Source organism: Arabidopsis lyrata (genome assembly GCF_000004255.2).
Source record: "Arabidopsis lyrata subsp. lyrata unplaced genomic scaffold ARALYscaffold_3, whole genome shotgun sequence".
Taxonomy (NCBI): Eukaryota; Viridiplantae; Streptophyta; class Magnoliopsida; order Brassicales; family Brassicaceae; genus Arabidopsis; species Arabidopsis lyrata.
The window spans coordinates 22,201,023-22,227,970 of NW_003302553.1; the positions used below are offsets into that span (position 1 = coordinate 22,201,023).

The window sequence follows — 26,948 nt, forward strand, 5'->3', positions numbered from 1 at the left end:
GGCACGGTGTTTGTTACTAAATGTCTAAAACGACACACAGTCCCAAAGTGAAAATGATCCGAAAACAAATGAGAAACACAACACATTAAATAACTATACACAGTGAAAATGATTTAAGCCTAACGAATATGCAACTCTGTTAAACTTCCCTTCTTATGAAAGAAAAAAAGAAGAAGCAAAAAGTATTAGGAGTTACTAATTTCTATTGTGGAAAGGAATCAAAGAGGAGAAAACACTCTCTAAGGTCAAAAAGAAAGAAAAAAAGAGAAACTGTACAAGGCAAGGCAAAAAAATAATGCCTTGAATCGTTAAAAGTGATGATCAGAAGAAGAACTAGTAACGTGGCTTTCTGAAGGGAGCAAATAAAGACATGCACTGCTTGTCCTTGCTAGGGTCCGCATCTCCAACCTGCTTTGTTTTCACCACATCCTGCTCTGAGAATCTCTCCTTGTAAGGTGTTTTTTGTACTCGGGAGATCACACTACGACGTTTACCTCTTTCATTATCTGTTGTAGCATTTCTATGATTTCCTCAAACAGTGGTCTCTGTGCCGGGTCTTGATGCCAGCATCTCTCTAGAAGTCCTTTCACTTTTGGGTGGGTTTTCTTTGGAATTTTCGGTCGAAGCCCCTGAAAACCAAATTCAATTTAGCCTCTGGTTCTCTAGCAAGACAAAAACCTGAATGAGACAGTAAGAAGCAGCATTACCTTTTGGACAACGCCAACAGCTGCTTGTAGTGGAGTCAAGAAAGCATATGGGATCTGTTTCCATTTACAAATGCATGATACATCAGTATCTCTCTAATTAGCATGAAAGATTCAGTCAGAGAATTGTAAGCAGATAGATTCTTACGTCACCAGTCAGAAGTTCCCATAGCACTATCGCATAACTGAACACATCTGCCTTGTGATTGTAAGGTTTGTGCTCAATGACCTGGGTTTTCGCAAGTTTATTGTCAAAGTAAGAGACCCAGATCAAACAGAGGACTCCAAAAGCTTATTATTACACAAAGCCAGATCAATCAATATATTTGAGGTATAAAACTCATACATACCTCTGGAGCCATCCACCGGTAAGTCCCTGTTTCAGCTGTCATGACTCCTGATTCAATCTGCACTCTGGCAACTCCGAAATCAGCAACCTTGACAAGCTGCTCAAAATTATCCCAAGGTTAGAACCCTAGAGTCTGGTGATTCTAGTAGAAATAAAAGAGGTTCATAGAGGTAAAGGATAAAGAAATGTTTGCAGAATTTAATTTCAATGGTTTATTAAGGATTACACTATGCATAGCCAGAGAACAAGTCTTACTCCATGTTCATCCATAAGAAGATTTGCAGTCTTAAGGTCCCTGTGAATAATGTTGTTTTGATGCAAATAGCTCATTCCTTTTGCCACATCAAGTGCAACTTTAAGCAAAGTTTGAAGTTTGAAAGCGCATTTCTGTTTGTGAAGAAAATCATATATGCTCCCTCGAGCCATAAACTCTGACACAAACATAAAACCAGTCAACTCATATTACATGTTTTTGTGATAACAACTCAAATTTACATCTACTAAGAACTTACCAGTCACTATACAGAGGGTTGGAGATCTTGTGCATGCACCCAAAAATTGAACGACATTTTTGTGTCGAACTTTCCTACAGACAGTGAAAGCATCAGTAACAAATGACAATGAAGAATGCATGTTGGTTACTTAATACATCAAAAGAGGTTTAACGTAGGACAAGGACTGAAAAAGTTCAAGCCTGCTCCTGAATATAATTGTCAGTCAGGCATGTTTCTGTATATAAAACTATGAACTACTGTGGGAATATCCACATGACGCTGAGAATTAATTACACCGACCTCATTATAAAAACTTCTTGAGAAAATTCTCTAAGCATCTCATTGTTTACACGCTCAGGCTTGAGAAATTTGATAGCTACTTCCTGACTGCAATAAGTGCCTCTATGCCTGCATAGCCATCAAAAACAAATTACTCTAACTTCTCAATAAGAACTTACAGTTTTCAAAACAAGCTTACATAACAATAATACTCACAGATCCCCATATGAACCAGATGCCACTTTCTTTTCAATTTTGAGCTGTGTCACGTCAATTTCCCACTCATCAGTTCCATCCGTGGGTATTTCAATGCAGGCGGGTATAAGCTCATTGCTTGATTTGTCATGCTCAAAGAAAGAAATAGATTTCTGTTTTGCACCAGGTTGATCCTGTAGAACAGCCAACGGAAAATATAGAGACAGGACAACTGTCAAATTTTTGAAGTAAAAAAAGCAACAAGACCTATATCATTTTCTCGTGAATCATTGCATCCTCCAAATTCATAGTCAGAAAATACCTTAAGCTTCAATATCTCTTTGCTCAATGCATCCTTTAGACCATCTGTTTCCTGTAATTCCAAAGTGCATAAGTTTCTCAGTTAGTGATAGCAGACAGAAAGGTATTCAAGATCTCGTTAAGTCATTCAAAATCTAGTTAAGCCATTCTCGAAAAGCGAAAACCACCATACCTCCTGAGACCAACCATCAACTACAAAGACATCTAGAGAGAAACCATCTACAGTGGAAAAAGCATGAGCCTCTTGTATATTCAGTCCAAGCTCACCAAGCAGGGAAGTTAGCTGAAACAGAAAACAGTTTTCTCACTCAACTAATCACAGATATGGAAGAAATAACCATCCATCCTCTACATGACAGTGTGTAATGACGCAATGTTTATGCAGCAAACAGTGATGTTAGAGTAAGAATCACACCTGGCTAAGGAGTTTCGGTTTATCGATGGTTGAAAATGTGATCTCGTGCATTGGTCTGCAGGAAACAACAAAGCATAACATCAGTGCACATAGAATTATACTTAAGACATGAGAGAAAATATGAATCAATACAAAAACACAATGAACAACAAAACAAGAAGTCTCACCGAGTAGACAATGTTGCATTCACAACACTATCAACATCTTCAACAATTTTACTTCCCTGAGTAATAGCCTCAAAATTTGGAGAAGAACCAAAAGTTGGAGGAGCAAGAACCCTTTTGACAGAAAGAAAGGGCATGATTAAAAAGAAATTACAACAACGCTGAAAAGTGTTCAAGATCGATCTCAATTTAATAAAACTCCATACCCCTGTCCGCTTGGTTGGTGAGAGCTTTGAGCATCTTCCTCCACCGCAGGGTCAGAGTCAGCAGAGCTTCTAGGAGAAACCTGTAAGAAGAAACCAATTAACACAACAAAACAAAAAAGTTTCTTATAAAGCTTTCAATATTGGCTCAAGGTTTGATTACCTGTACACTACGAACTTCAAAGACAGGCCTAGTTGCAGGATCTTCCGCCAATTTTAGTAATCTCTGATGAGTAAGAACATCTTCCGCTCTCTCAACTTTAACATCAAGAGCATATCTGAAACAACATGCAAGAACAATGCCAAATGCAAAACTTAGAAATCAACCAAGAAACTTGATTCAATTTTGGATCAAGACACGTGTTGAGAAACGCAAAAGATTCAGTTTTTTTTTTGTCTCATAGAGAGAAAGAGATCAGTCACTGTCGATGAACATATACACAGAACTGAATAATCTAAAGTAACGAAATTTCAAGATACTACGACGCTCGAAAGCAAAACCCTTATCCTCAAAATCCAATTTGATCAAATCCAAAGATAGTAAGAAAAACCCTAATCAATGTACCGAGCAGGAAGACGATTGAAATGGAGCCAAAGTTGATCCTCGAAATCAGGAAGAGTAGCTTCTTCGTAATTAGATTCTTGAAGTCGTTGTAAAACCTCACTGTAGACATCAAGTTTCATCCGGTAATGTCTAGGGTTTTCTTGAGCCGGCGAAGCAACGACGGCTCTACTACCGCAACTCTCCGACTCGTCTTTGATCGTCATCGGAAAACAAAATCCACGGCGGTGGATCGGAAAAAAAAAGAAGTGAAACCTCTCAAAATCCGGAAAAAAAAAAAGACGAATGATCTCCAAGATTCCAAATTATGAGAGAGAGATCTTGAGGGATTCTTATAGACGCGAGAAAAAAAAAAAAAAGGATTAAAGAGAAGTTTGAGAGAGATTTTTTGGGCTTAGAGTGAGGAGAGGAACGTTACTGTGTGTGGTGTTACACGTAGGGAATAGCCACGTCATCATTTTGTATGTTTTATTTTAGATTACATAACCATAAACAATTGATATTTGTAGATTTATCATTTACTCTAATGATGTGATTTTATGATAATTAAATTCATATATGGAAAGGTTCAATTAAGGGAGAAAGATAGACTAATTAAATTTGTTAGATTTTTATTAAGAAGTGGTTGAGATTAAATTTAATTTATTTTACTATTTAAATTTTACGGTTCAATATGTCAACTACAAATACTTTTTGTCGAATAGTATCAATCATCCCAGCTACTTGGAGCTCAAAAATTTTGATAGTCGTTGTTGAATTAATATTAAAAGAAAAAAAGTTGTGGAATTATCATTCGTTAGGTTAGGTCAAATTAACATATTCTTTTGGAAGCGATGAATATTTTATTGGTGTAACATAATCTTGACTTAAACCAATGGTGTTAATGGGAGTCTAAATTATTAGGGAAATTGCTGTGTCTGTGTGACATTTTCTATTTAAGCAATTAAGAATCAAGCAATAACAATTATTAAAACATAACTAGTGGAAGACAAAGATGAGGAACTTTGAAAAGATAATTCCCATTATACTAGTCGAGGAAATATGGAAGAAAAGAGGTTTTGATTAGTAAGTAGCATCGTATCAATGCAGTATATATAGAGTTTAATGTTTTAATAATCACTAATCATATAAGTAGTATCAAGTTAACAAGGGTGTTTTCAATTATTTTTTGTATCGCTATTTTCTACCACTTTAAAACTATTTTGAGGGTGTATTGCTCGTAGACAATAATGTACTCCATAGGAGGATGGTCGACCAAATGACATTCTTATGGAAGGAAATATCTTCCTTTTCTATTTGGCTCATGCAAACCTGCATGTGAAGAACGAGAGAAGATCCTTGCAAACAAAGAGTTCGAGTTAATTACCACAAAACACTACATTACAATATATATGCGAATTTGAATTTAGATAGTAGTACACAACTACAAAACTAACATAAACACGTTATCTATCCCGGTCAATATTGATATGGTTTTCATCTACAAATAGATATACAATTTTTATATTCGTAGTGGTGTTACTTTAATTAGAAATAAATAAATAAAACATTTGCGTACCAGTTTAGTTAGAAGATTCTATAAATGATAATTTTACTATTTTATGTTAACTATACTCCTTTCATTCTTTTATAAGTGATGTTTTAAGTTTCTATTATTTTTTTTTAAATAGATGATGTTTTCAATTTTCAATGTAAAATTAATTACTTTTTTATTGGTTTTGGCGATATATATTCTGTAGATTGTTTTTTTTATTGGTTGATTAGATAATAAATGATATTTTTGTTTAAAAATAAACAAAAATCAAATGATTTCTTAATCTATGTGCATTTTTCTAAAACATCACTTATAAAAGAACAGACAGAGTACTGTTTTTGAATTCAATACGTCGTTAATTACCCCACTTGTAGAAATTTAGTGGTCCTTGAGCATATTAATATCGACAATGACTGCTTGTTGTAATTTTATAATACTAATAACACAGTTAACGAATTAGATTGTCGATGGTACCCGACATCATTAATGACAAATTCAAAACAGTGACTGGATCACAAATTATTGGATAAGAATTGTTTGCCTTACTACTAATTGTGATTAAATAAGTAATCAAGATAGGAAGAAGAAGAAGAAAAATGAGATTTGAGGACATCCTCAGAAGAATATGCTTACATTGACATACATAAACAAATAATCCACATGTGTGATATATAAATATGTATTATATATGAGCTTACCTTAGATTAACTATAAGTTGAAAGAAACAAACTCAAAAACGTACGTCCATAAGGAGACATAACAAGCAAGACGTCCGAGAGAGAAAGATAGAGCACATTTTTAATTTTATTTTGGCTTAGTTCTTTGGATGCTCAATTACAAAACCCTAACATACTTTTGCCAAGACCAAAAAAATTATATAGCTCACCTTGAATCACGATTGTGTCTCCTCCTGTCTGCACTTCCATAAGGAGAGTTAAGACCGATCTCTCCTTGACCTTTCTCTACGAGGTGGAGGTGAATACTTACAGGTGACCGTCTTGGTGACCTAAGGTGTCCATAATCATCACGCCTATAGTTTCATAATTGTAACCTCAGCTTCAAAAGTTCCGGCTTTTACCATTATCCCAGCGCTTTTCATGTCAACTCAAGATAGTGCCCTGGGGTAGGAGTTCTTGGACGCTTTCTCCGCGACCGTAGAAAACAGAGTATTCAAAGTACATAAACCAACATGCAATGGAGACCATTCAAGTTCACCAAAGAAAATAAAAGGAGTACGATCAAGCAATAAAATTGATACTTGACCAGGTGCACAGTTATCCAAATGAAAAAGGGAAATGAATGAATGCAACTGGTGAGCATACAAAAAAAAAAAAAAAAAGCTAGCAATACCATAAAACCCTTCACTAAAAGTTGTTGGTAATGTCCGCTAACTAGATTTTCACTCTCGGTGTACCGCGGAGCTATAAATTTTTTAAAAAATCAGAACGATTTGGTTTCTAAAATTTGTGCAAATGGTATATATAGATAGTATAATATAAATCATATCGATTTTATATTCTATAAAAGTTTGCAAATGGTATCATTTTAAGACATTTATATTTTATATATAGTTTACAATTATCATTAAGTAACAGTATGCCACATGACAATTTTTGTTTTCTACAATCATAACTACAATCATAATTTTTGAAAATACTGACAATAATTAACAATTCGAGAATCTAAAAAATCTTTCCAAAAAACAATTTCAATGTGATTAAGACAGAATTAATTAATCAATTAATGTATTAACATTTAAAGCAATGACATTCATCCGTAAATACTTCTCAACTTCAGGATTTATTTGCTAAATGTACTCCAAAAATGTATATATAGATTAGTTGAGAGTTGAAGTTGTATAGATGTTGGGGTTGGGCAATATATGATAAGAGTTGTTCATGATCATTTGGAAAAGCTGTTTAAGCTTGGGCCACTGATCAAGCTGTGTTAAGGATGATCATCTTTTGATTGCTGAATGAAGCAATATAATTTCAGACCTATGTTATTAGGTTGCATTTGCATTTACTTTTTCCTCATTGGACTTTCCTTTGATTTTACACTTTTGTTGTTGCTGGAACTATGTGGTATGGTTCTGCAAGATCTAAACATCAGTTATATGTAAAAATCTCTCAAGACCTCCTATTTCAACACATCAAACAAGGCTCATCATTTGTATAAGGTGAATGAACTAGCTAAATATGAGTAGCACTAAATTAGCATTCCATTTCTATAATCCAAAACTAAGGCCTAATCAAATGCAACGTAAATGATTCACAGATCATTTCTATAGAGAGCTATCAGATTCACACACAAACAAAAAACTTTTCTTTATCCAAAAGAACAAAAAAAAAAATTATGTTCTTCTTTGTGTTTATGCATGTTTTGATTAAATGCTTTTTCCAATATTTTTAAAATATTGAAAATAGTTTTTGAAAATTGTAAGGCAACAAATTTTTTTTCCTGTTTACTGTCAACGTAATTCAGAAAATGTTTGATCTATCACCATTACGGTTACAAATTAAAATCTTAGCAACAAAACACATTATTTGTAAATACGCTTATTAAATTACATAAAGCCCACTATCAAATAGGCCCATTAGCCCAATATAACAACGGCAGAGATCAGAGTCAGTTACGACGGCGCTGACCAAAGAAAAAACGCGTCTCTGGAGAAAATTCGTCCCAGAGAAGAAGAAAAAGCCGAGAGAGGAGGTGAGAAGAAATCAGAATTGAGAAGCAACAAACAATGGCTTTAACGATCTACACTTGCAAAGAATGCGGATCAGATCTGAATCTAAACCCTAACGATTTATTTCCTCCCGATTTCTACTTCGAAGCCGGTAACAAAGGAACGCTCTCATTCGCCGCCGTCGACGCCGAGAAATTCCGATTTGAAAAAGAAGACAAGATCATGCCTTTCTTCGAAACCCTAAATTACTGGGGAATCCAACGGAAACGAACCAAGATCAAGTGTAATAGTTGCAACCACCTCATCGGCTACATCTACGACGATGGTCCTCCGCTCACTGGTGGTATTGGTCAATACGGATTCGGTCCGAGTCAAGTCATTCCTCGTGCTCCTCGATATCGATTCAAAACCAAGGCGGTTCAAGTCTCGTCCCAGACTTAGCTGAAGCAAAAGGGTTGTTTAAGGCTTTACATAGATATGTATAAACTTGTCAAAAGGGTTAATAGGATTGTAGATGTTTGTTGCTTAAAAATCAGGTCATAAAGGCAGTTAGACCTTTGTGTTGCCATCGTTCTTGGCGCTCGCTTCACCAAAAGCGCCAAGACCGATGGCAACAAGGAGGTTTAACCGCCTTCTGAGCTGATTTTTGTTACTTGCTTTTGAAGAAACATCTACTATCCTATTCTCTGTTTTATCTCTTGTCTATTGTAGAATCCGGTATAGTGAATCGGATCGAGTAGCTAGTTTAGTTAAGATGTGTGGTTGGCTTGGATTTTGATCATATATGTAATGTTTGTGTTTGTTGTGAATTTGAATCACATGGTTTGGGGATGATTGTTCGTCGTTCGATGATTTGGTGATGCATCTTTTCGTATTTTGTTCAATAAGCATCGGTTTGTTTTATTTGATGATTCGTTTAACTTGTGGGAGTAATTCATTATTCAGTCGTTGAAGTTTTGTACGAGGAACGTTTGTTAAAAACAAGTTCCATAGGCTTAAAGAGAAAGTGAAGAACAGAGCAAAAACCAATAGTGTTAGTTTAATGGAGGACGTCATATGAAAATGACATTTTGGTGATATTGATTGTGACCTCCATTTATGATTCAACGGCTGTGAGTGAATGATGTAATATTAGTTGTTTCAAGACCATATATTTTGTATTATCCACAGACTACCTAATTGCTTAAATTATTGTTGATGTTGATAAAGATTAGAAGTTACATCAACTACTTGTCTTTCCTTGTATAGTTTGTCTTAACGTACAAGATAATTTGAAGGGTAGACGTAGACGTTGGATACTTCTTTGGTAGGCTCTTAAGAATCTTAGGTGTATCTCTTTAGTTTGAAGGTTAGATTCAGAATCTCTGTAGATTCATTTTGGTGTGATCGTTGTGTTGTATATAAAGTTCCAAGTGATTTAGCTGGTGAAGTTGTGGTATGAATATGAAGAAACAGATTATGGATGAGTCTGAGAAGTCATTGATGCCGCCTCCTCCTCCACCGCTTCCTCCATCTCCGGGATATGGATTTAGAAAGATCCATGGAGACAGCATAACCAATAAACAGATCAAGAAGTTCTGGAGACAAAAGCAGATTATTGAAGAGGATCATCTATATTCTGCTATTAAGGCTGCAGCTCGTGTCAGAGCTCGTAATCTCTCTGTATGTCCTTTTGCTTTTAACAATTCCTGTGTGGTTGTTTAGATCGTTGAAGAGGAAAATCGATATTTCTTGATCTCGTGCTTTCAACTCAATCGAGATCAAGATGGTTCTGATGTCTATTGCAGGATGAGGATTACAAACGCTTTGAAGAAAGCTTGGACATGGAGGACCTGAAAACTGAAGATCATCAGGGATTGAAAGACTGGTCTGTTTTTAATTCTCATCAATATAATCTTTCATCTTTACATATATCTTGAACCATTCAATGAGCCTAAAACAAGAACCACCTGGTTTTTGTCTCGGCTGTTTCGCGATTTAACTTTGAATTTCGATGTGTATCTTGGATTCAGGTGGACAAAGAGCAAATACGCATACTTGAACCAGCCCGCTCTTGGATATGCAGATTCACTGAAGAGAAAGAGGTTTTCAACATATACACCAAACTGTTTCTCGTTCAAGCCTTGCAATCCACTCTACGCAACTTCGCTCAATGTCTTTTGAACCATGAGCAGCAAACTCTGCAAGATCAATTGTCTTGCATATATGTATATATACGTTCGTGTGTGTGTCTCTGTACATTCATGTGTTAATGCTTCTATGTTAATGGATCTGGACTTTGGTGTGGTTTTTGATTTGTAACTGTTGAATAAAATGTTTCTATGGGACATTAATTTCTTCTTGTTCCATATTGTGTACTTTGGTGTTTTTTCAATTCTACGCCATAAGAAAGATTTTATACATGCTCTATTTATCTCAATTTGGATAACTGACTTGTTGCTAAATTTAATCACAAACGTAAAACATTTTCCAATCTTTAGATTTGAGTGACTAACAACCAGCGTTTGGTATATACTATCCTTTAAACAAATGTATAGTTAACATGAGTTTCTTTTTTCTTCATTTAAACCTTTGTCAAGTGGTGGTTTTGCATTGAACTTCTTGCTTTAGGTCTGAAGTTTGCTTTAAATCTGCATAATTTGCTACATAGCTATTTCGAATTCAGCTTATGAAAATGTAAATAGAAGTCTTATAATTCAAGATTTTTTTCTACCATTGATTTTTGGGAAATTGTTAAAAATACCCCTTTTGGTGTACCTCTTTTCAAAAATGCCCCTTTTAGATGTCCATTTTCAAAAATGCTCCTTTTTAAATCTGAAATTTTTATAAAGTTTTATTAGGTTTATAAGTCAAGTGATGTCTTTTGATATCAATGTCAAGTGATGTCTTTTGATGTCGTTTTCAAGCTTTCATTGGCAGATCATTTGACATTGAAGACCTTGGCAGTCTCCTGCATAAAATGCTCAAAGTGCCCAAAATGAGTTTGTGAATGAATGTGAGAATGAGTTTAACAAATACATCACTTCATCATTGGATCATATACAAGGTTTATTTCAAAGTTTCACATATGCATGCAGCAATGGTAAGTGTAACCATGAGAAGAATCTACATCTTAGAGCAACCATGAGAATATAAGACTCAATGATGACATTAGATTTGTAAGGACTTATTTGTAAAATTTAATTTGTTTGAAGTTCTATTAATCTATCGAATATGTAACCTATATACGTTGTAACTGTTAAGTTTCTCAAATATTGTAAAACTAAAATATAATAATGGTGTAGTATGTGGAATTTTTAATTCAAAAAAATTGTATAGCTTGAGATATTTATCGAATTTAAGACTGTGTTGTGCAGTATGTGCACAAAATTTGTTGATTTTGGTACTTGTGACATTATAGATCCAACGATAAAATGATTTAAATTTTAGTGAATATATAGTCATTTTTATCGAAATAATTGGTTAAATTATAAAAAAAATTGTATAAAGCGAAAATGAAGTGATTGTAGCAACCACAACCATCATATATATATATATTTTTTTTTTTGCTCCAAGATTGTTAAATTGTTTTATACACGAATTGTAAGCATATGACTTAATATAAAAAAAGATATATTAAGTTAAATTAGTTTTCCAATTTAATTGGTATCAATTGTAAAATAAGTTATGTTATATTCTTATTTATTATGTAATTATTAACTGACCTTTTTTATTTAACAATAATCATTGGTTGACCATCTCAATTTGAATATAAACAAATAAACTTAAAGAAGTGATCAAATCATGTATTGGTTATGTCTAACATGTTCTTACCACGTCTTAATTCATAGATAAACATATACATATACATTGATTTATTTGATTTTTGTTTTGTTTGTGTACGTTAGAAACAACAACTGTGAAAATGGATAACGCGGAATAGATAAACAGTTTGAACCCAAAAAAAAAACCCCAAAATAAGTTAATATGAAACAAATGCACTAGATGAAAAGCTTATTTAAGTCTCAAAATTAACAAATAGTTTTTTTTTATATACCAAAAAGTATATCTTTAAATCTTGAATGACCAAGATTATCTTTTATAAATTAAAACAAATCTAAAAATCATTAGTTGACCGATCCAGTTACAATAATTAGGATAATATTATTAATCGTCAAAACAAACGGGGTGAATCAGAAATATCAAAAAGTATCGGGTACAGAAACAGAAAAAGAAGAATATAAAAGACCGAGTCCAAATTTCCAAAAAGTCAAAGCCACCTTCCTAACTTGTCTGCATAGACGAAGAAGACAAAGAAGAAGAGAATCAATCACACAAGAAAAATTATAATCCTTCTTAATTCTTATTATATATAAATAAACTTCAATCTAAGCTTCGTCGTAATTTCTCTTCCGTTCAATGTTGTTCTTTTAGATCTCGAACAAAACAAAATCTCCAGAAAAAAAAAAAATCAATTTCCATGGCGTCTAAATCGAAGCAACATCTTCGTTATCAGCCACGGAAATCTGTGTCACGATCAACACAAGCTTTCACAGTGCTTATTCTTCTACTTGTAGTGATTCTGATTCTTCTGGGTCTCGGGATTTTGTCGCTACCTAATGCTAATAGAAACTCTTCGAAGACGAATGATTTGACCAACATTGTACGAAAAAGGTTAGGGACAATTTTCGATCTGGGTTTTTGTTTTTGATTTGAAAGTTTTGATTTTTATGATTTGGGTTTTTTGGAAAATGTTTAGTGAGACGAGTTATGGAGATGAAGATGGGAATGGTGAACGTTGGGTTGAAGTGATTTCTTGGGAGCCTCGAGCTGTTGTTTATCACAATTTCTTGGTAAGTTTGTGTTTTTCTCTATGATGATTTTGATTTGAATTAGGACTTAGATTAGTATTTCTTGTTAGACAAGATAAGAGATTTGAGCTTGTTTTTGAAATTGATCGATGAAGTTGACTTTGTTCTTGTGTAGAATTTAGAGTTTTGATCTTATTGAATCTTTCATTGAAGAATGTTTCATTGACTTTGTTCTGCACTAGTGTATAGAAATGTTGAACCCTTGAATGACATGTATCCCTCATTTGCCCATGAGAAGGATTGGAAATGTGATTTTGGAGATTTTGTGTTTGAAATGAGTTTCGAATGTTTGAGATGTGATTTCTTTTCATTTTTGTTTGTTTAGAGCAATGAAGAATGTGAGCACCTGATCAATCTTGCTAAACCGAGCATGGTTAAGTCAACTGTGGTTGATGAGAAAACCGGTGGGAGCAAGGATAGCAGGTTTATAGCGACTCTTTCCTTTTGTCCTTCTAGTTTAATTTGGAAAGGTTTGTTTTTCTTATCTGATAGATGCTGTATCAATCCTGTGTAGAGTAAGAACTAGCTCAGGAACTTTCCTTAGAAGAGGACATGACGAAGTTGTCGAAGTGATTGAGAAAAGGATTTCAGATTTCACCTTCATTCCTGTTGGTAAGTGCGCTTTGCTTTAGTTTATCCAATACTTTGAGGCACAAAAGGAAGTGTTGACACATCTTGAGATCATCAGTTGAAGTTACTCTTGATATCTTTAGTTTTGTTCCTTTGGAAAGCCCTTAGTGAGTTTGTGGTTGACGCTTTTGTTTGTAGAAAATGGAGAAGGTCTTCAAGTTCTTCACTACCAAGTTGGGCAGAAGTACGAGCCTCACTATGACTATTTCTTAGATGAGTTCAACACCAAGAACGGAGGACAACGAATAGCTACTGTGCTTATGTACCTGTAAGTAGCTCACAAAACTCATTATCCTTTTTTCTCAGTGAATTTCTGTGTTTCATCTTGTTTTTTTTTTCATACGATACCTTAGCTCGGATGTCGATGATGGTGGCGAGACTGTGTTCCCTGCAGCAAGAGGAAACATTAGTGCAGTCCCGTGGTGGAACGAGCTCTCAAAATGTGGTAAAGAAGGACTATCTGTTCTACCAAAGAAGCGAGATGCTTTACTTTTCTGGAACATGAGGCCTGATGCCTCTCTAGACCCTTCGAGTTTGCACGGTAATAAAGACTAAAGAGATTCAACACCCAAAACTCTCTTAATGCTTTCCCTTGAAGCTAATAAAAAATATCTGTCTCTCTAAACTTCAATATCCTCTGCTTTGATTTTCAGGTGGATGTCCAGTGGTGAAAGGAAACAAATGGTCATCCACGAAATGGTTCCATGTCCACGAGTTCAAGGTTTAAGAACCAAACACAGAAAAAAAAAACTAAAATTTGAGGAGGTAATCTCTTAAATCTCAAGCTATCCATCAATGACATGTTCAAGATTGCCTCAAGTCTTTAATCTTTATCGTCAACATATAGGTTTTCACGGAAGCTTCAAATTTGTGTGGATACAGATAAACAGATGTACTATGTGTTTCCCTTTTGAAGTGAGAGATCCTTAGGAAATTGGAGGCTGTTTTTCCTTAGGGATATTTGAACTTTTTCCTTTAAACTATTTGTACTTTACGACATGTTCGGATCTGAGTTTTTGTAACTTTAACAACTCAATACAACCATGCATTTTCCGTTTACTTGCAGCCTACTTGGGAACAGATTCAAACGTTGTGGCCTCGTGCGAACGTTTGGTTTAAGTAAGCAATTCCAAAACTTGCATTTCTTGTCTGGCTGCCTCACCATCACCGGTTTCAAAATAATTACTAACTCATTAATTTTTTTTAAGTTATGAAGCAATACAAAATTAATTTTGAAATGACTAGTGTAATGTATTCGTAAGTCACAATTTTAGTTGTTAGTAAAATAAGAACCACTAGAATCTAACCCGCGGTACACCGCGGGGCTATATATTTTTAAAGAAATGTAATTTTTTTTTATAAAGATTAACTAAAGATATATCATATTAATTTATATTTTTTAAATGTAGATATCTATCTGTGTATTATTTAGTGTATGATTATTATTGTTTAGGTTTCAAATTTTAATGTATAGATGCGAAAACATACAGTTTATTAAGTAACGATGTATGGTGGATTTAAAAATTTGAATATTTTACCCCACACTATATTGCTTGTTTTGTTTCATGGTATACCGTGAGACTATATGCTAATTTAAAATTATAATGTTAAAGATTTGATGAGTATATATAGCTGTATATTTTAAAGATTTGATGAGTATATATAGTTAGAAATCCATATCTATATATTATATTGTTTACGATAAACATGTTTTCAGATTTTTCAGATTATATAGATAATAGTTTTAATTGAGTAGTAAGAATTTTGGTTTACTATATCTTGATTAAATTAATAAATATATAGATAATTAAGTCTAAAATTTATAAAATAAAATAAAATTTAGAGAATCAAGTCTAAAATCCACGACTCTTACTGCTACAATTCTGACAAAAATAAGCTACAAATATATGTACAAAAACCCGTAATTGTTACAAAGTTGTTAATGGGAGAAAATCAAAACCATTGAGATTCTCTTGAAACTAATAAGTAATAAAACAAACAAAATTCAATATTATCTCATTTCTCGTAAGAGAAAAGTTCACTCAACGATGTTGGTTACACAACGGATCTTTACCTGAAAATATTCATTGTAAAACAAAATTTTAATTAAAAAAATTTGGAAAATAATGTTAAAAACAAATTGTTGATGTAAAATGGCGCTTTGAATACTATGTTATTGTTGAAGAAGCGTGTCGTCACGTCTTCTTGACTCAGACGGAGTTGTAACAGTTGCCGCAGTAGACGACGGTGTAGTCAACGTTGAAGACGACAATTTGCAGACGACAATTTGCAGAAAGTCATTGTTTTATTTTCCATCTGAAGGATTTGTCCCTTCTACAAAAATGAAAAAAATATTATGAGAAAAGAAAAAACATTGCAGATTATAAGAAAGATTAAGATATACTCACGTTAATGCAGTTATGTGATTACAAAAAAAAACAAAATCTCAAACATAAAAATTAAATTTGAATTAAGAACAAAGATTACCTTATGAATATACCTTGAAGGATGTATGTGCTATTTTTGCTAGATGCGAGTATAGTTTGGAATGAGATTAGAAAAATATTTGCTTGATGAATCTAGTAGTGGAGTAAAGATTGGTATTTATTGAGAAGGTAGAAGTCTAGGTTTATGGTTTAGGTGATATGAGAATATCAAAGATACGAATAAAAAAAATGGTTATCACAATGAATGATTGTAATAATTAAGGGAAGATTAGGAAATTAGGAGATAACAAACTTTATCTCTAAAAGATTGATGATGATTTGGTTTAGGTAACGTTAGTTTATCATTAATTTGGAGAATATGCCATTAATTTGTTTCTCATTTCAGTTAACCGAGAATCGATATATTGACCCGATTCGCTAATGATTGTTTTAATTAGTAGAGAAATTAGTGTTTGCCATTAGTATAAATCGTATATGGAGTTAAGACATTGTTTCTATTACTGAAAATAATTGAATGCTGTTTTATATGTTTGAGATATTTGTCGAGATATTAGAAAATATTTTGGCGAGATTTTTGGTAACAATTTGAGAAACGAAATAAAATTAAAAATCTTTATTCAAATTAAACAAATCTAAACAATTAATGTCAATGGCATTCATCCGTAAATACATTCCAACTCCAGGATTTATTTGCTAAAAGTCATCCAAAAATGTATATATAGACTAGATTTGAACCCGCGATACACCGCGGGGCTATAATTTTTTTTAAAAAATCTAAATATAATTAGTTTTGTTTATTAATAGAGAGTATATAATATAATATCTTATTTTATAAATGTACCATCCATATATCTATATTAATAATTTTGAGTATATTAATTGTGTTTTAGGTTTAAATGGTATATCTATATATACAATTAAACGACATTTGGCTTTCTTCTTCTTCTTGCCTCAGTTTAGGAGAAAGATTTTTCATGCGGTACACCGCAGAACTATTTTTTTAAAAAACAATTCTCCTTAAACTTCTAAATCTAGATTTTACCCCGTGGTACACCGCGGATCAATTTTTTTATAACTAAAAAACTATTTTGCAAAATTTTAAATTGTATTTGTTTTGTTAATATTGTTTATTTTGTTTAGTGTTTCTGATTTTATAATTAAATTTTGATTTTTAATTCTAGGATTTCATCCATAATATATTGTTTAATATTAATATTGATCTAAATCCGTTGCACCATATAACCCCGTCCCGTAAAATTAAACATCATTTGTTATTTTTTTTGAATAATATTTTTATCCACTACGGGTTGCAGGTTCATGCGGATAAGCCCGTAGAGAGTTGCGGGTTTGCGGATCGACCCGCCAAAAGAGAAACTATCTTTTGAAACCCTTTGTTTTGTTTAGAGGTTTTAAGAAAATATCCCTAAAAATAATTTTTATTATATGAAAAAAAAAAAGTAGAAGAAATTGTAGTATCAACATTCCCGATTTTTACATCACTCGTTACAATTAATTTTTTTTTTGCAGATAAAAATCAGAAGTTAACTAAGTCGAGATTTTTAAAAAGATTGTGTAGAAATTTTTGGTAAATTGTTGAGAACATATTTGATTTCAGAATCTTTACTTAAATAGATAAGGAAAGATTTTGTAGAGACTTTTGCTAAATATATGAGAAATGAATTTCAATTAAAAATCTTTACTTAAATAAAATAAATCTAAATAATTAATGCTAGTGGCATGTCAATGTAAATACTTCTCAACTTTATGATTTATTTGCTAATTATGATCCAAAAATGTATATATAGATTGGGGATATCCACTCCGTTTCAAAGATGTGAATTATACATCTACTTATATTTAGATAAATAGATCCATAAACCGTATAATTACTAATAATAACTTTACAAATTTTATTTATCAAACTAAATTACTTACTAACTAAATTTTAAAAGTTATGAACAATACAAATTAATTTTGAAATGCCAAATGTAATGTATTCTTAGTCACCATTTTAAAGTTGTTAATAAAATCTAGTATCAATTAAAATTTCACCACTTTTCCATGTTTTTTGATAGTGACTATTTTTGGTTAGTCAAATCTAGTACTAATAACACCTATACAAACAAATTTTTCAAGATTTTTTGGTCAACTCTCACCTAAATTGGACTATAAAGAACCATATAGAGTACCCTCAATTTCGCCATTGAAAGATTTATCAAAATAACAAAAAAAAAAACTTCACCACCGAAAGCAAAAAAAAAAAAAAAACAATATTTTGAAAATGAAGAGCATATTTTTTAAGCTTTTGTTATTGGTTTCTCTTCTAGTCATTACCTTCCGTAAGTATACCTTATAAAACAAACCAACTGAAATTTACATATCTCTTTACTCTTTACCAATAGTTAAAACTAAACTTTGTTAATAAAAAAATATTTCACAAAATAACCGAGTTTGCAGAAAAGGGAATTAAATTAAAGTGCTTTGTTGGAAATCAATTTAAAGTTCGTCATTTGAACTTTTTTTAAAATATAAATTTTTTTTTGGGTGATTTTATTTTCATTTTGTTATACTTTGTTGGTTGTGTTTAAAGGACAAAACTATGCAGTCGCGGATTATTGTGATAGAGACGATGACTGCAAGCCAGTATGCATGAGACCGTACGCTTGCAACTTGACCCGTCACGTTTGTATGTGTCGTCCAAATGATGTCAGTTCTTCTAAACAACGTTGTATTCCAGAACATAAAGGTTGTGGAAGAGGACCTCCACCGCATTGATTGAAATTATAATTGAAAAACATGCATGTATATGTTCTGATAAATAGTTATTTGAATAAAATGACTAAAAAGTTATTTGAATAAAATATAATTTATTTTTAAGAAATTTGATGATTTAATGTGTGGATGATCATAGCTTAGGTATATGAATCATGTCTTGATTTATTGAATGTATAAATCAATACGAATTAAGATCACTTAAATTGAAACATACAAGAAGAGTAATTTGACAAAATATTTTTTGTTTTCAGCCGAGTCTTAAAAATCATGCATACTTTTGAGAATTGAAATATTTTCAATATAACTCCAATATCGTAATGAACTCTGAAATTGAAAAGAAGACCTTATTGTGCCCGCGCCACAAACAAACATATCCATGTTAAACACAATTAATCATATAAGTTGATAATATTAATTAAGCTAACTATTAAGTCTCAAGTTTGCATTTTCAGATTTTTTTTCATACTCAACACAACTTTGTTTACGAAAATGCATAATATTGTTGTCGATATATAGTTATATTGCGAATTGTTAATTAGATTGAGAGTTTTATTTACGAATTGTCACATAGGGAGATAAATCTTCCAAACAATGTATTTTGTTTGGGAAAAAAATGGTTACGTCGAAAGTTTTTCTTTGTATGTTTGATGTTTCCTAATATAATAAGAGTGTAGGCTAATTTTATACAGAGCTCAAAAAGGGTACAAACACATGTATCTTCTTTCGTCTACACACGTACAACACGACGCCATACACAGAAAAGAAAACCATTCTTATCATAAATACGTTATCCTGAGTTTTTAATAACTTTCCTTCGCTATTACCTATTTATGTAACTCTGATGTGTGTATGGGACTGGCCTAGTGGCATGGACCCAAATGTCTTTAGGATTAATGAAAATATATATCTTCGGGCCGATATTTGTTGAAATGTCGTATACATTTATGTATATACACCAGTGTTAGAGTATTTATTATAAGGAAGCCACTACGTTACATGTATTATTTAAATAATACTTAAGATATTTATTTTTATTTTTCTATTAAGAGAAATAAGTGTTTGAATACTTTATTTTACTTTGGAGATGGACACATCCTCCTTCTTACATCGAATTCATTAGTATTAGATATGTATTAAAAAAATGTCATGTGCATAGAAGATGTGTTACAGAAGGCTCTCAGATTGAGATTTGTAACTAGGCCAAGTTGTTCATGAAGATAGGAAGTGTAATTTTGCGGCAGTCTTGATAGCTAGGAGTTTCACTAGAGAGAAACGGTTCCAATCATATGTAGTAATTGGCTACCTTTTTGGCTTCAGAAGGTGTTCGAAGATGATATATGCATTACTATTGTGTAATGAGTTCTGTAGTTTGATTGTAATTGTTCTCTTTTTGTATGTGACCTTTTGATTAATATATAGAATTATTCAGACGAAAAAAAAAAAAAAAAAAGATGCGTTACAAAAGCTACTCGGTCCATTCATTCAGTTTAGAGATCGTCGTTGTTAAGTTCATTGGCTTTTATCAATTGAAGTGAATTAATACGTATTTTGTATTTTAAAATTATCTCATTCTTTTTATTTTTAATAATCGGATAAATCCCTTACCGAATCGTCTCAAACTAATCCCCAAAATTTATATAAATTCGGATTTTCTTATCATTTAAGACGTTTACGGATAGTCAAACTGTACAAAATGATATATCTCATTATTAACACTACTTATCATTAAAATAGTTTATCTAATCGATTTTGAGCCAAATTTATTCCAAGGACCGTAGGCCGTAGCATATCTTATTGAACCACTCTTTGGATTAATTTAGTTAAACTGTTATAACTTTTTGTTTTGCTTTGAATGTCCACAAATAACATTTAGATCCATGAAATTTAGATATTTATATATTGAAGTTACCAGTAGAAAAACTTTTGTTTTGTTTCCTAATTAGGTTGTCTTACATAATATGTTGGGTTTAAGAGAAACAAACAAGGTAAAATTGTTGTACGCGATTAGTGTATATATATTGATATTCGTAGTTCTTTTGAATACAATCGGAGCCATTATGATTTATCAACAATGAACTATTCCACGAGGAATGAATTGTAGAAAAGCCAACAACCATTTAGACAAAATAATAATTGCTTGGCATAGTGTTCACGTTTTTTTTTGTTAACTGAATCTGGAGACAAAGCTCACAAGTCACAATTCACAACTACTCATTATTATTTTTGTTTAAAGTAAACAAAGTTTGTAGTTCCCGTTATGTGATGAGAAATCATAGTTGCATTAAGTGTAAAAATAAATTGAACGAAATTTAGATCAATTTAAGGATATGCTTGTTAAATCGATATACATATATATATATATATAGTGATTTTTTTTTTGGTGTTGTCAACTTATATTAAAGTAGGGTGAGTTAAATATCTATGCCTAGAGGAATGAAAAATAAAGAATCTAACCATGAAGATTTGTTATTTAGTTCTCTTTCAACTGACTTCCATTAATACCAAAAATACCCTTTGTTACATATGCGCGTTAACAAGAAAACTATCAAAATAAAAATGTTTAGATACAACAGTAGAAAATAAGTTTTAGCGGTAACAAGCTTAGATAGTTAATTATTTGATTAGCACGCTATATAATATTTTATGTCGATATAACTTATAACAAGATGTTTTTTTTAAACATTAGCAAGGTAAACGCACTATTCGTCTTATGTCGAAAACATGTTTCTCGTGTCAAATTATTTATTATATAATTAATATCAACTAACTCATACATTTACATGTTTATTTACTTTGATAATTTAATTATTGCCGTTAACTTATACATTAATAAATTAGTTATCACTCTAACATATCTTTTAAAGTGATAAATTGTATGCTACATCATAGATAACTATATACATAACAAATTATTTATAATTTTATCATGTTAACAACGAATTTTGTTTTAATTTTACTCGGTAACTAATAGATTAGCAATTATTTTTTTCGTAACATGTTAAAATATTTATTTGTTCATTAGTTATCTCGGTAACTAATATATTAACAATTGTTATATATTAGTTAGGATGGCAAGAACAGAGGGATTAGTTCTATTTGTCTTCAAAATCTAAATCACCATTGTTGTAATAACCAGTTTCGTCGGAATTGAATAATCACTTTGTCAAAATTTGGGAACCAACACCCGCCTTGGTCTTCCTTTTTGCTGAATCGAAGACTGACGCTTTGATGATTTGTTTTGCATAGCTATCGACACGTCTGTGTCGGATCTAGAACCATCAAAACCATTGGTATCTTTTAATTTCACACCCAGCAAAAACTATAAGCAAAAGAGAGAGGATGATGATGGAGAAAGTTAAATAATTTGTTTTAGTGAGATGAAGAGAAGTTTCATAACAAGACCAGCAGTTCTGCAAAAGCCAAAGCAAAAAAATGGTGGTGGTGAGAAGTAAAAGAACGGTTGAACGAACTAGGATGGAGCACGACATCACTACGACAATCTTTTCATGAAAGGATGTACCATCTAGATCGTGCGACGGGAGAGCATAGATGATGAGATCATAGTGGATGAGTAGATATCGACGTATCGTCACCACCGCATATCAATTTTTTCGATCTAAGTTTTTCCAATTTCTTCAATTGTTTGATTAATATATTTCAAGGGTATAATCGTCATAAAAACCGAAACAGTAAAATGAAACAGTGTTGAAGTGAGAGAACTAAATTTTGATTCTTCTGAGCATAGATAGTGATAATACCCATTAAAGTATTGTGGTGGTTAAATAGGTATATCTAATAACCATTCTTGAACAAGTGGAATGAGACAAGTGAACTCAACCAAATTTTTACTATTTTTTTAATTGATGTGTACCATCCTAATCTTACAATTATCTAAAAATGTTAGGTGGATTATTTCACATCATATTTATTCACACACGTTTATGAGAAAATCGTTTAAAACATACTGAATTCAAGGTTTTTTTTTAAATATGGCAAACTTTTACTTTGACGTAAAGTGCACTAAATTGATTTTAAAAACCACAAACTTTATAGAAAATACTCTCTTTAATTGATTGAGCTCTGTTAGATTAAATATTTAAAGTATATATTAATTTATAACGATTCAATTTAGTGGTGAAAATGGACCGTCTAAATCTAAGTTGCATGGAAACTTTACCTGAAATCTATTTCCTGTTTAGAAATACAAGGAAACCCGATAGAAAAACTGTGAAAATATTATTTCCGTATTTCGACACATTTGGTTTTCTGTATCCGTTTTTGTTTCTATGCAACATAGGTCTAGACGATTTCATTTGTGACCACTTTATCGTTCAAATAAACTCATTGTAGACATCCACAAAATTAGTGTATGTAAACCAATTTTTTCATTTGTCAACTCAGCAAAAGTTAAATGCGACGGCACCGTCTTGTGATGAAGTTAGAATATTCCAAATCAAAGTTGGTAAATGGTGTTAAACATTAAAACAAATGTACACGAATTAGCTAAATACAAAATCAGGATCTTATTCTTAACCCTTTTTACTTTTCAAAGCAAATGGATTTACCTAAGAAATAACGTCCTAAAATTTGGCTTACCTAAAGAAAAAGTTTACTAAATTAATTTTCGAAAAAGCTTTTACCAAATGAAAATACGAAAGTTCTTTGCTTTGCCCCGTGAGCTCATCTCTCTTCTATCTCTGACTCGTGCTTTTTCTGAAAACGAAAAGTTTGAAACTTTGGTTTCTCTTCGTCACTGATTGAGACACATAAAAGCCCTAAAAGATAATCCTTCTTCACCTACAACAAATTCTAGCCATGAAAGCAAACTCACCCAAAGCTTTAAATGCAAAGTAGCGAAACATCCCATCTCCTCTCTCTTAAGCACTAAGCAAAAACCCCATCTTTCTCTCCTTCTATATAATCCCTCTCTTCAAGAACTCTGCTTTCATCAGAAATCGTTTCTGGGTTCTTAAGAAAAACATGGCCTCATCATCATCTTATAGATTCCAATCTGGGTTTTGTCCTCTTTCGTCAAGTCCTTCTCTTGGGAATTTCGTCGAACGAATTAAAGACGCTTGTCATTTCCTCGTTTCTGCTGTTCTTGGTACCATTATCTCGGCGATCTTGACCTTCTTCTTCGCACTAGGTTCGTTTATTGTAACTGTTCTTGGGATTGTCTGGAGTTTGATACTCGATTTTGGATCTGATTTTGTCTCTGCTGCAAATTCTGAGATTGTTATTTTTGATTAGATTGAATTGATTCATGGTTATTAGAAAATTTGTAGCTTGGAGCTAAGAAAGTTGTTTCCTTTATTCTTTGTTCAGTGGGCACATTGCTTGGGGCACTTACAGGAGCTTTGATAGGTCAAGAAACTGAGAGTGGTTTCATTAGAGGAGCAGCAATTGGAGCCATTTCTGGAGCTGTTTTTTCTATTGAGGTCTTTGAATCATCGCTTGATCTCTGGAAATCCGATGAGTCGGGTTTCGGATGTTTTCTCTACTTGGTGAGCAGCATTACTTGCTCTGTTTTTAAGTAGCTATGAAGTTTGGCATGAAAATTTTGGGATTTGATTGGATTGAACTTCAAAGTGATCTTGCTTGTAACTTTTTTTGTGTAGATTGATGTCATTGTTAGTCTTCTAAGCGGGAGACTTGTACGAGAACGCATTGGTCCTGCAATGCTAAGTGCGGTGCAAAGTCAAGTATGTTTGCTTTCAGAGTTTTTCACCATTTCCTTATTTTTTTTAGGATCTCCATAGTTATTAATCCCTTCTTCTTGTCTTGTTTCTCCTGATCAGATGGGAGCTGTAGATGCAGCCTTTGATGATCACACAAGCCTCTTTGATACAGGAGGCTCAAAAGGATTAACAGGAGAACTTGTTGAGAAAATCCCAAAGATGACAATCACTGGCAACAATAACACCGATGCTTCTGAAAACAGAGACCCCTGTTCTGTTTGTCTTCAGGTTGTTTTAACATCATTTTACTTCGTTTTAGCTCATTATGTAGAATCGCACATCTAATTAGCTCATTACTTCTTGATATGTGATTTTGCAGGATTTCCAGCTTGGTGAAACAGTTCGAAGCTTGCCTCATTGTCATCACATGTTTCACTTACCTTGCATAGACAATTGGCTCCTCAGACACGGTTCTTGCCCGATGTGCAGACGTGACCTTTAATCTCTCTCTCCATTGTCCGTCTCTCATAATGTAGGCAAACGGCGCAGTTCAGATGTTTTGACAGCTCTTACCTCAAGAATCTGATCTACTCTTCTTCCTCCTCGACTTTCATGTAAATTACAGTTCTTTTGGCTGTTTACGATTACTATACCTCTCTTTCTCTTTCAGAGTCTTTGTATGACTCCTAGTTCTCTAATGTTATTATCTTAGTCAGAGCCCATGTACAAAGAAACACAAAAAAAAAATAAAAAAAAATAGAGTTTTTGTTTACTTAATTCTTTATTGTGGCTAATGTTGTGTGACTTGTGTTCCATTGAGCCAGAAACTAGTTGGTCGGCTTTTTCTTAAGCACTTGAAACAAATGACACTACTCACGGGACTAAATCCATTGAACGATAATACTAGATTCTTGTCTGGTGTAACCAAACTAAGTACTTGCGTATTTAAAACACTCTTTGATGTAATTTGCTCTACCTAACAATATTTAACATCAATTGTTTTTTTGTGTGTGTGAAAAGTCGTTGTCTAGCACCAAACTGCAATATTCAATCGTAACTAATATGACTCTAACTAAAAATTTATGACCTTTAATTCTTCCGGTAGTTCTAGTACCCTAAACCCTCTCCTAACTCAGAGCCTTTTAGAACTCCTAGTACTCATAACTTTTATCACATGGTATTGTTTTTTTTGTCGCTATTTACTTTCAGTTGTATTGCTATGAAAACTAATACAAAAGTTGGAAAAATCAGCTCAAAGATGTTCCAAGAAAATAAATTTAGCTTTGCTGCTTTGCTAAGAAATAAACCTAAGTGTTTTGTTCTCTGTTTACATGTTGTGAGTTGTGAAATTGAACCACCTTGCAACATGGTTGTTGCCTGATGTGTAGACGTGACCCTTAATATCTCTCTCCATCGTCCCGTGTCTCATAATGCAGTCAAACCGCGCAGTTCAGATATTTCTAAGCTTATCTCAAGAGTCGGGTCTACTCTTCTTCCTCTTCTTCAAGTCTCATGTAAACTACAGTTCTTTTTAGGACTCCTAGTAATGTTATATTTTTCAGCGTATGTACAAAGAAACACAAAAATACTAGATTTTTGTTTATTTAAATTCTTTTTTTTCTGGCTAATGTTGCGTGACTTGTGTTCCAACTTGCCTTTAAATTGGTCTGAAAACCAAGTACAAAGATGGGAAATTTAGCTCAAAAGTGTTCCAAGAGTGAGTAGTGAACGACCAACAAAGTTGCTTTGCTAAGCATCAACTTGAGTATTTTGTGCTCTGTTTACATGTTTTGTAGCAAGCTAGCTTGATCACATCCAATATGTATATTGTTAAAGCATGGGGTAGATTAAACCGAGTATGACGAAACTAATAAGAACATATATCGATACATTTTAAAAGTTTAGAACTCTATTGATTTGGTGAATAAAATTAATGGATGTGGTAATCTACTTGTACCACGAAAATTACTTGAAAATATATGTCTAAGGATTTAGCAATACAACTAATGCTAATGACTTGTAATTCTGCTTTATTCAACCATAGATCACCGATAAAAAAATTGGATTATGAAATGTAAAAAAAAAACACAAACAGAAAGTGCATATACCAAAAAGCATTATAACAATTTATTTGCCATTATGTATTTTTAAATATATATATATGTTTCATAACATATATTTATTAAAGGGTGATTTTGAAAATACCCTGTTTTTGAGTTATACTTTGAAATATACCCATTTTCTATTTTTTTAAATTAAAACTATAATTATATATAAGATGACAATTTTGTTCAAATTTAAATTTAAAGCTATATTTTTAATAAATAAAAAAATCGAAATTTAGAGAAAAATATATACTAAATTCGAAATAATATTAATCATGGTTATATATATTTTTAACACAAAAATCTCCAACGTACGAAACACATTTTTTAACTAAACATATTACCATAGTTTGTTTCAATTAAACGATTCTCTTTAACATATTTTGCAAAGTAAACTATTTTATGTTTTTTCAATAATAATGAATAATTAAAATCTGCACCATATGACTTAACAAAAAAATCATGACTTAACATTGATAGAATGCTATTATTCATTATTGTTCTTAACAAATATTTAGGATGATGAATCATTGGAACTATTAGTTATATAACAT

The 26,948-nt window shown here is 32.4% G+C and overlaps 6 protein-coding genes across 6 annotated transcripts; 5 read left to right on the top strand and 1 right to left on the bottom strand.

Annotated features, from left to right (window-relative positions):
* Nucleotides 1-85: 85 nt before the first annotated feature.
* On the bottom strand, nucleotides 86-4,054 carry LOC9322192 (serine/threonine-protein kinase STY8). The gene is made up of 16 exons (XM_002886080.2): nucleotides 3,690-4,054; nucleotides 3,288-3,402; nucleotides 3,128-3,207; nucleotides 2,925-3,035; nucleotides 2,758-2,812; nucleotides 2,515-2,625; nucleotides 2,344-2,394; nucleotides 2,043-2,215; nucleotides 1,848-1,955; nucleotides 1,566-1,639; nucleotides 1,309-1,484; nucleotides 1,055-1,150; nucleotides 853-933; nucleotides 708-761; nucleotides 495-629; nucleotides 86-408 (listed from the first exon to the last, which is right to left on the bottom strand). Exons 1-16 carry the CDS (start codon nucleotides 3,890-3,892, stop codon nucleotides 334-336), a joined length of 1,698 nt encoding a protein of 565 aa, XP_002886126.2. The 5' UTR covers nucleotides 3,893-4,054; the 3' UTR covers nucleotides 86-333.
* A 3,775-nt stretch (nucleotides 4,055-7,829) lies between these two features.
* LOC9322193 (peptide methionine sulfoxide reductase MsrB) lies at nucleotides 7,830-8,812 on the top strand. The gene has a single exon (XM_021032201.1). It carries the CDS (start codon nucleotides 7,967-7,969, stop codon nucleotides 8,348-8,350), a length of 384 nt encoding a protein of 127 aa, XP_020887860.1. The 5' UTR covers nucleotides 7,830-7,966; the 3' UTR covers nucleotides 8,351-8,812.
* A 317-nt stretch (nucleotides 8,813-9,129) lies between these two features.
* LOC9320144 lies at nucleotides 9,130-10,266 on the top strand. Its single transcript, XM_021032200.1, has 3 exons — nucleotides 9,130-9,571; nucleotides 9,697-9,776; nucleotides 9,922-10,266. The coding sequence occupies exons 1-3, from the start codon at nucleotides 9,347-9,349 to the stop codon at nucleotides 10,070-10,072; spliced, it is 456 nt and encodes a 151-aa protein (XP_020887859.1). The 5' UTR covers nucleotides 9,130-9,346; the 3' UTR covers nucleotides 10,073-10,266.
* A 1,939-nt stretch (nucleotides 10,267-12,205) lies between these two features.
* On the top strand, nucleotides 12,206-14,448 carry LOC9320145 (prolyl 4-hydroxylase 5). Its single transcript, XM_021033345.1, has 8 exons — nucleotides 12,206-12,562; nucleotides 12,648-12,741; nucleotides 13,085-13,182; nucleotides 13,274-13,371; nucleotides 13,528-13,657; nucleotides 13,743-13,930; nucleotides 14,043-14,154; nucleotides 14,237-14,448. Exons 1-7 carry the CDS (start codon nucleotides 12,369-12,371, stop codon nucleotides 14,114-14,116), a joined length of 876 nt encoding a protein of 291 aa, XP_020889004.1. The 5' UTR covers nucleotides 12,206-12,368; the 3' UTR covers nucleotides 14,117-14,154; nucleotides 14,237-14,448.
* Nucleotides 14,449-18,038: 3,590 nt separating this feature from the next.
* On the top strand, nucleotides 18,039-18,717 carry LOC9320146 (putative defensin-like protein 256). The gene is made up of 2 exons (XM_002884034.2): nucleotides 18,039-18,175; nucleotides 18,427-18,717. Exons 1-2 carry the CDS (start codon nucleotides 18,118-18,120, stop codon nucleotides 18,609-18,611), a joined length of 243 nt encoding a protein of 80 aa, XP_002884080.1. The 5' UTR covers nucleotides 18,039-18,117; the 3' UTR covers nucleotides 18,612-18,717.
* Nucleotides 18,718-23,266: 4,549 nt separating this feature from the next.
* On the top strand, nucleotides 23,267-25,139 carry LOC9320147 (NEP1-interacting protein 2). The gene is made up of 5 exons (XM_002884035.2): nucleotides 23,267-23,757; nucleotides 23,937-24,115; nucleotides 24,230-24,313; nucleotides 24,410-24,577; nucleotides 24,669-25,139. Exons 1-5 carry the CDS (start codon nucleotides 23,592-23,594, stop codon nucleotides 24,789-24,791), a joined length of 720 nt encoding a protein of 239 aa, XP_002884081.1. The 5' UTR covers nucleotides 23,267-23,591; the 3' UTR covers nucleotides 24,792-25,139.
* The last annotated feature ends 1,809 nt before the right edge of the window (nucleotides 25,140-26,948 follow it).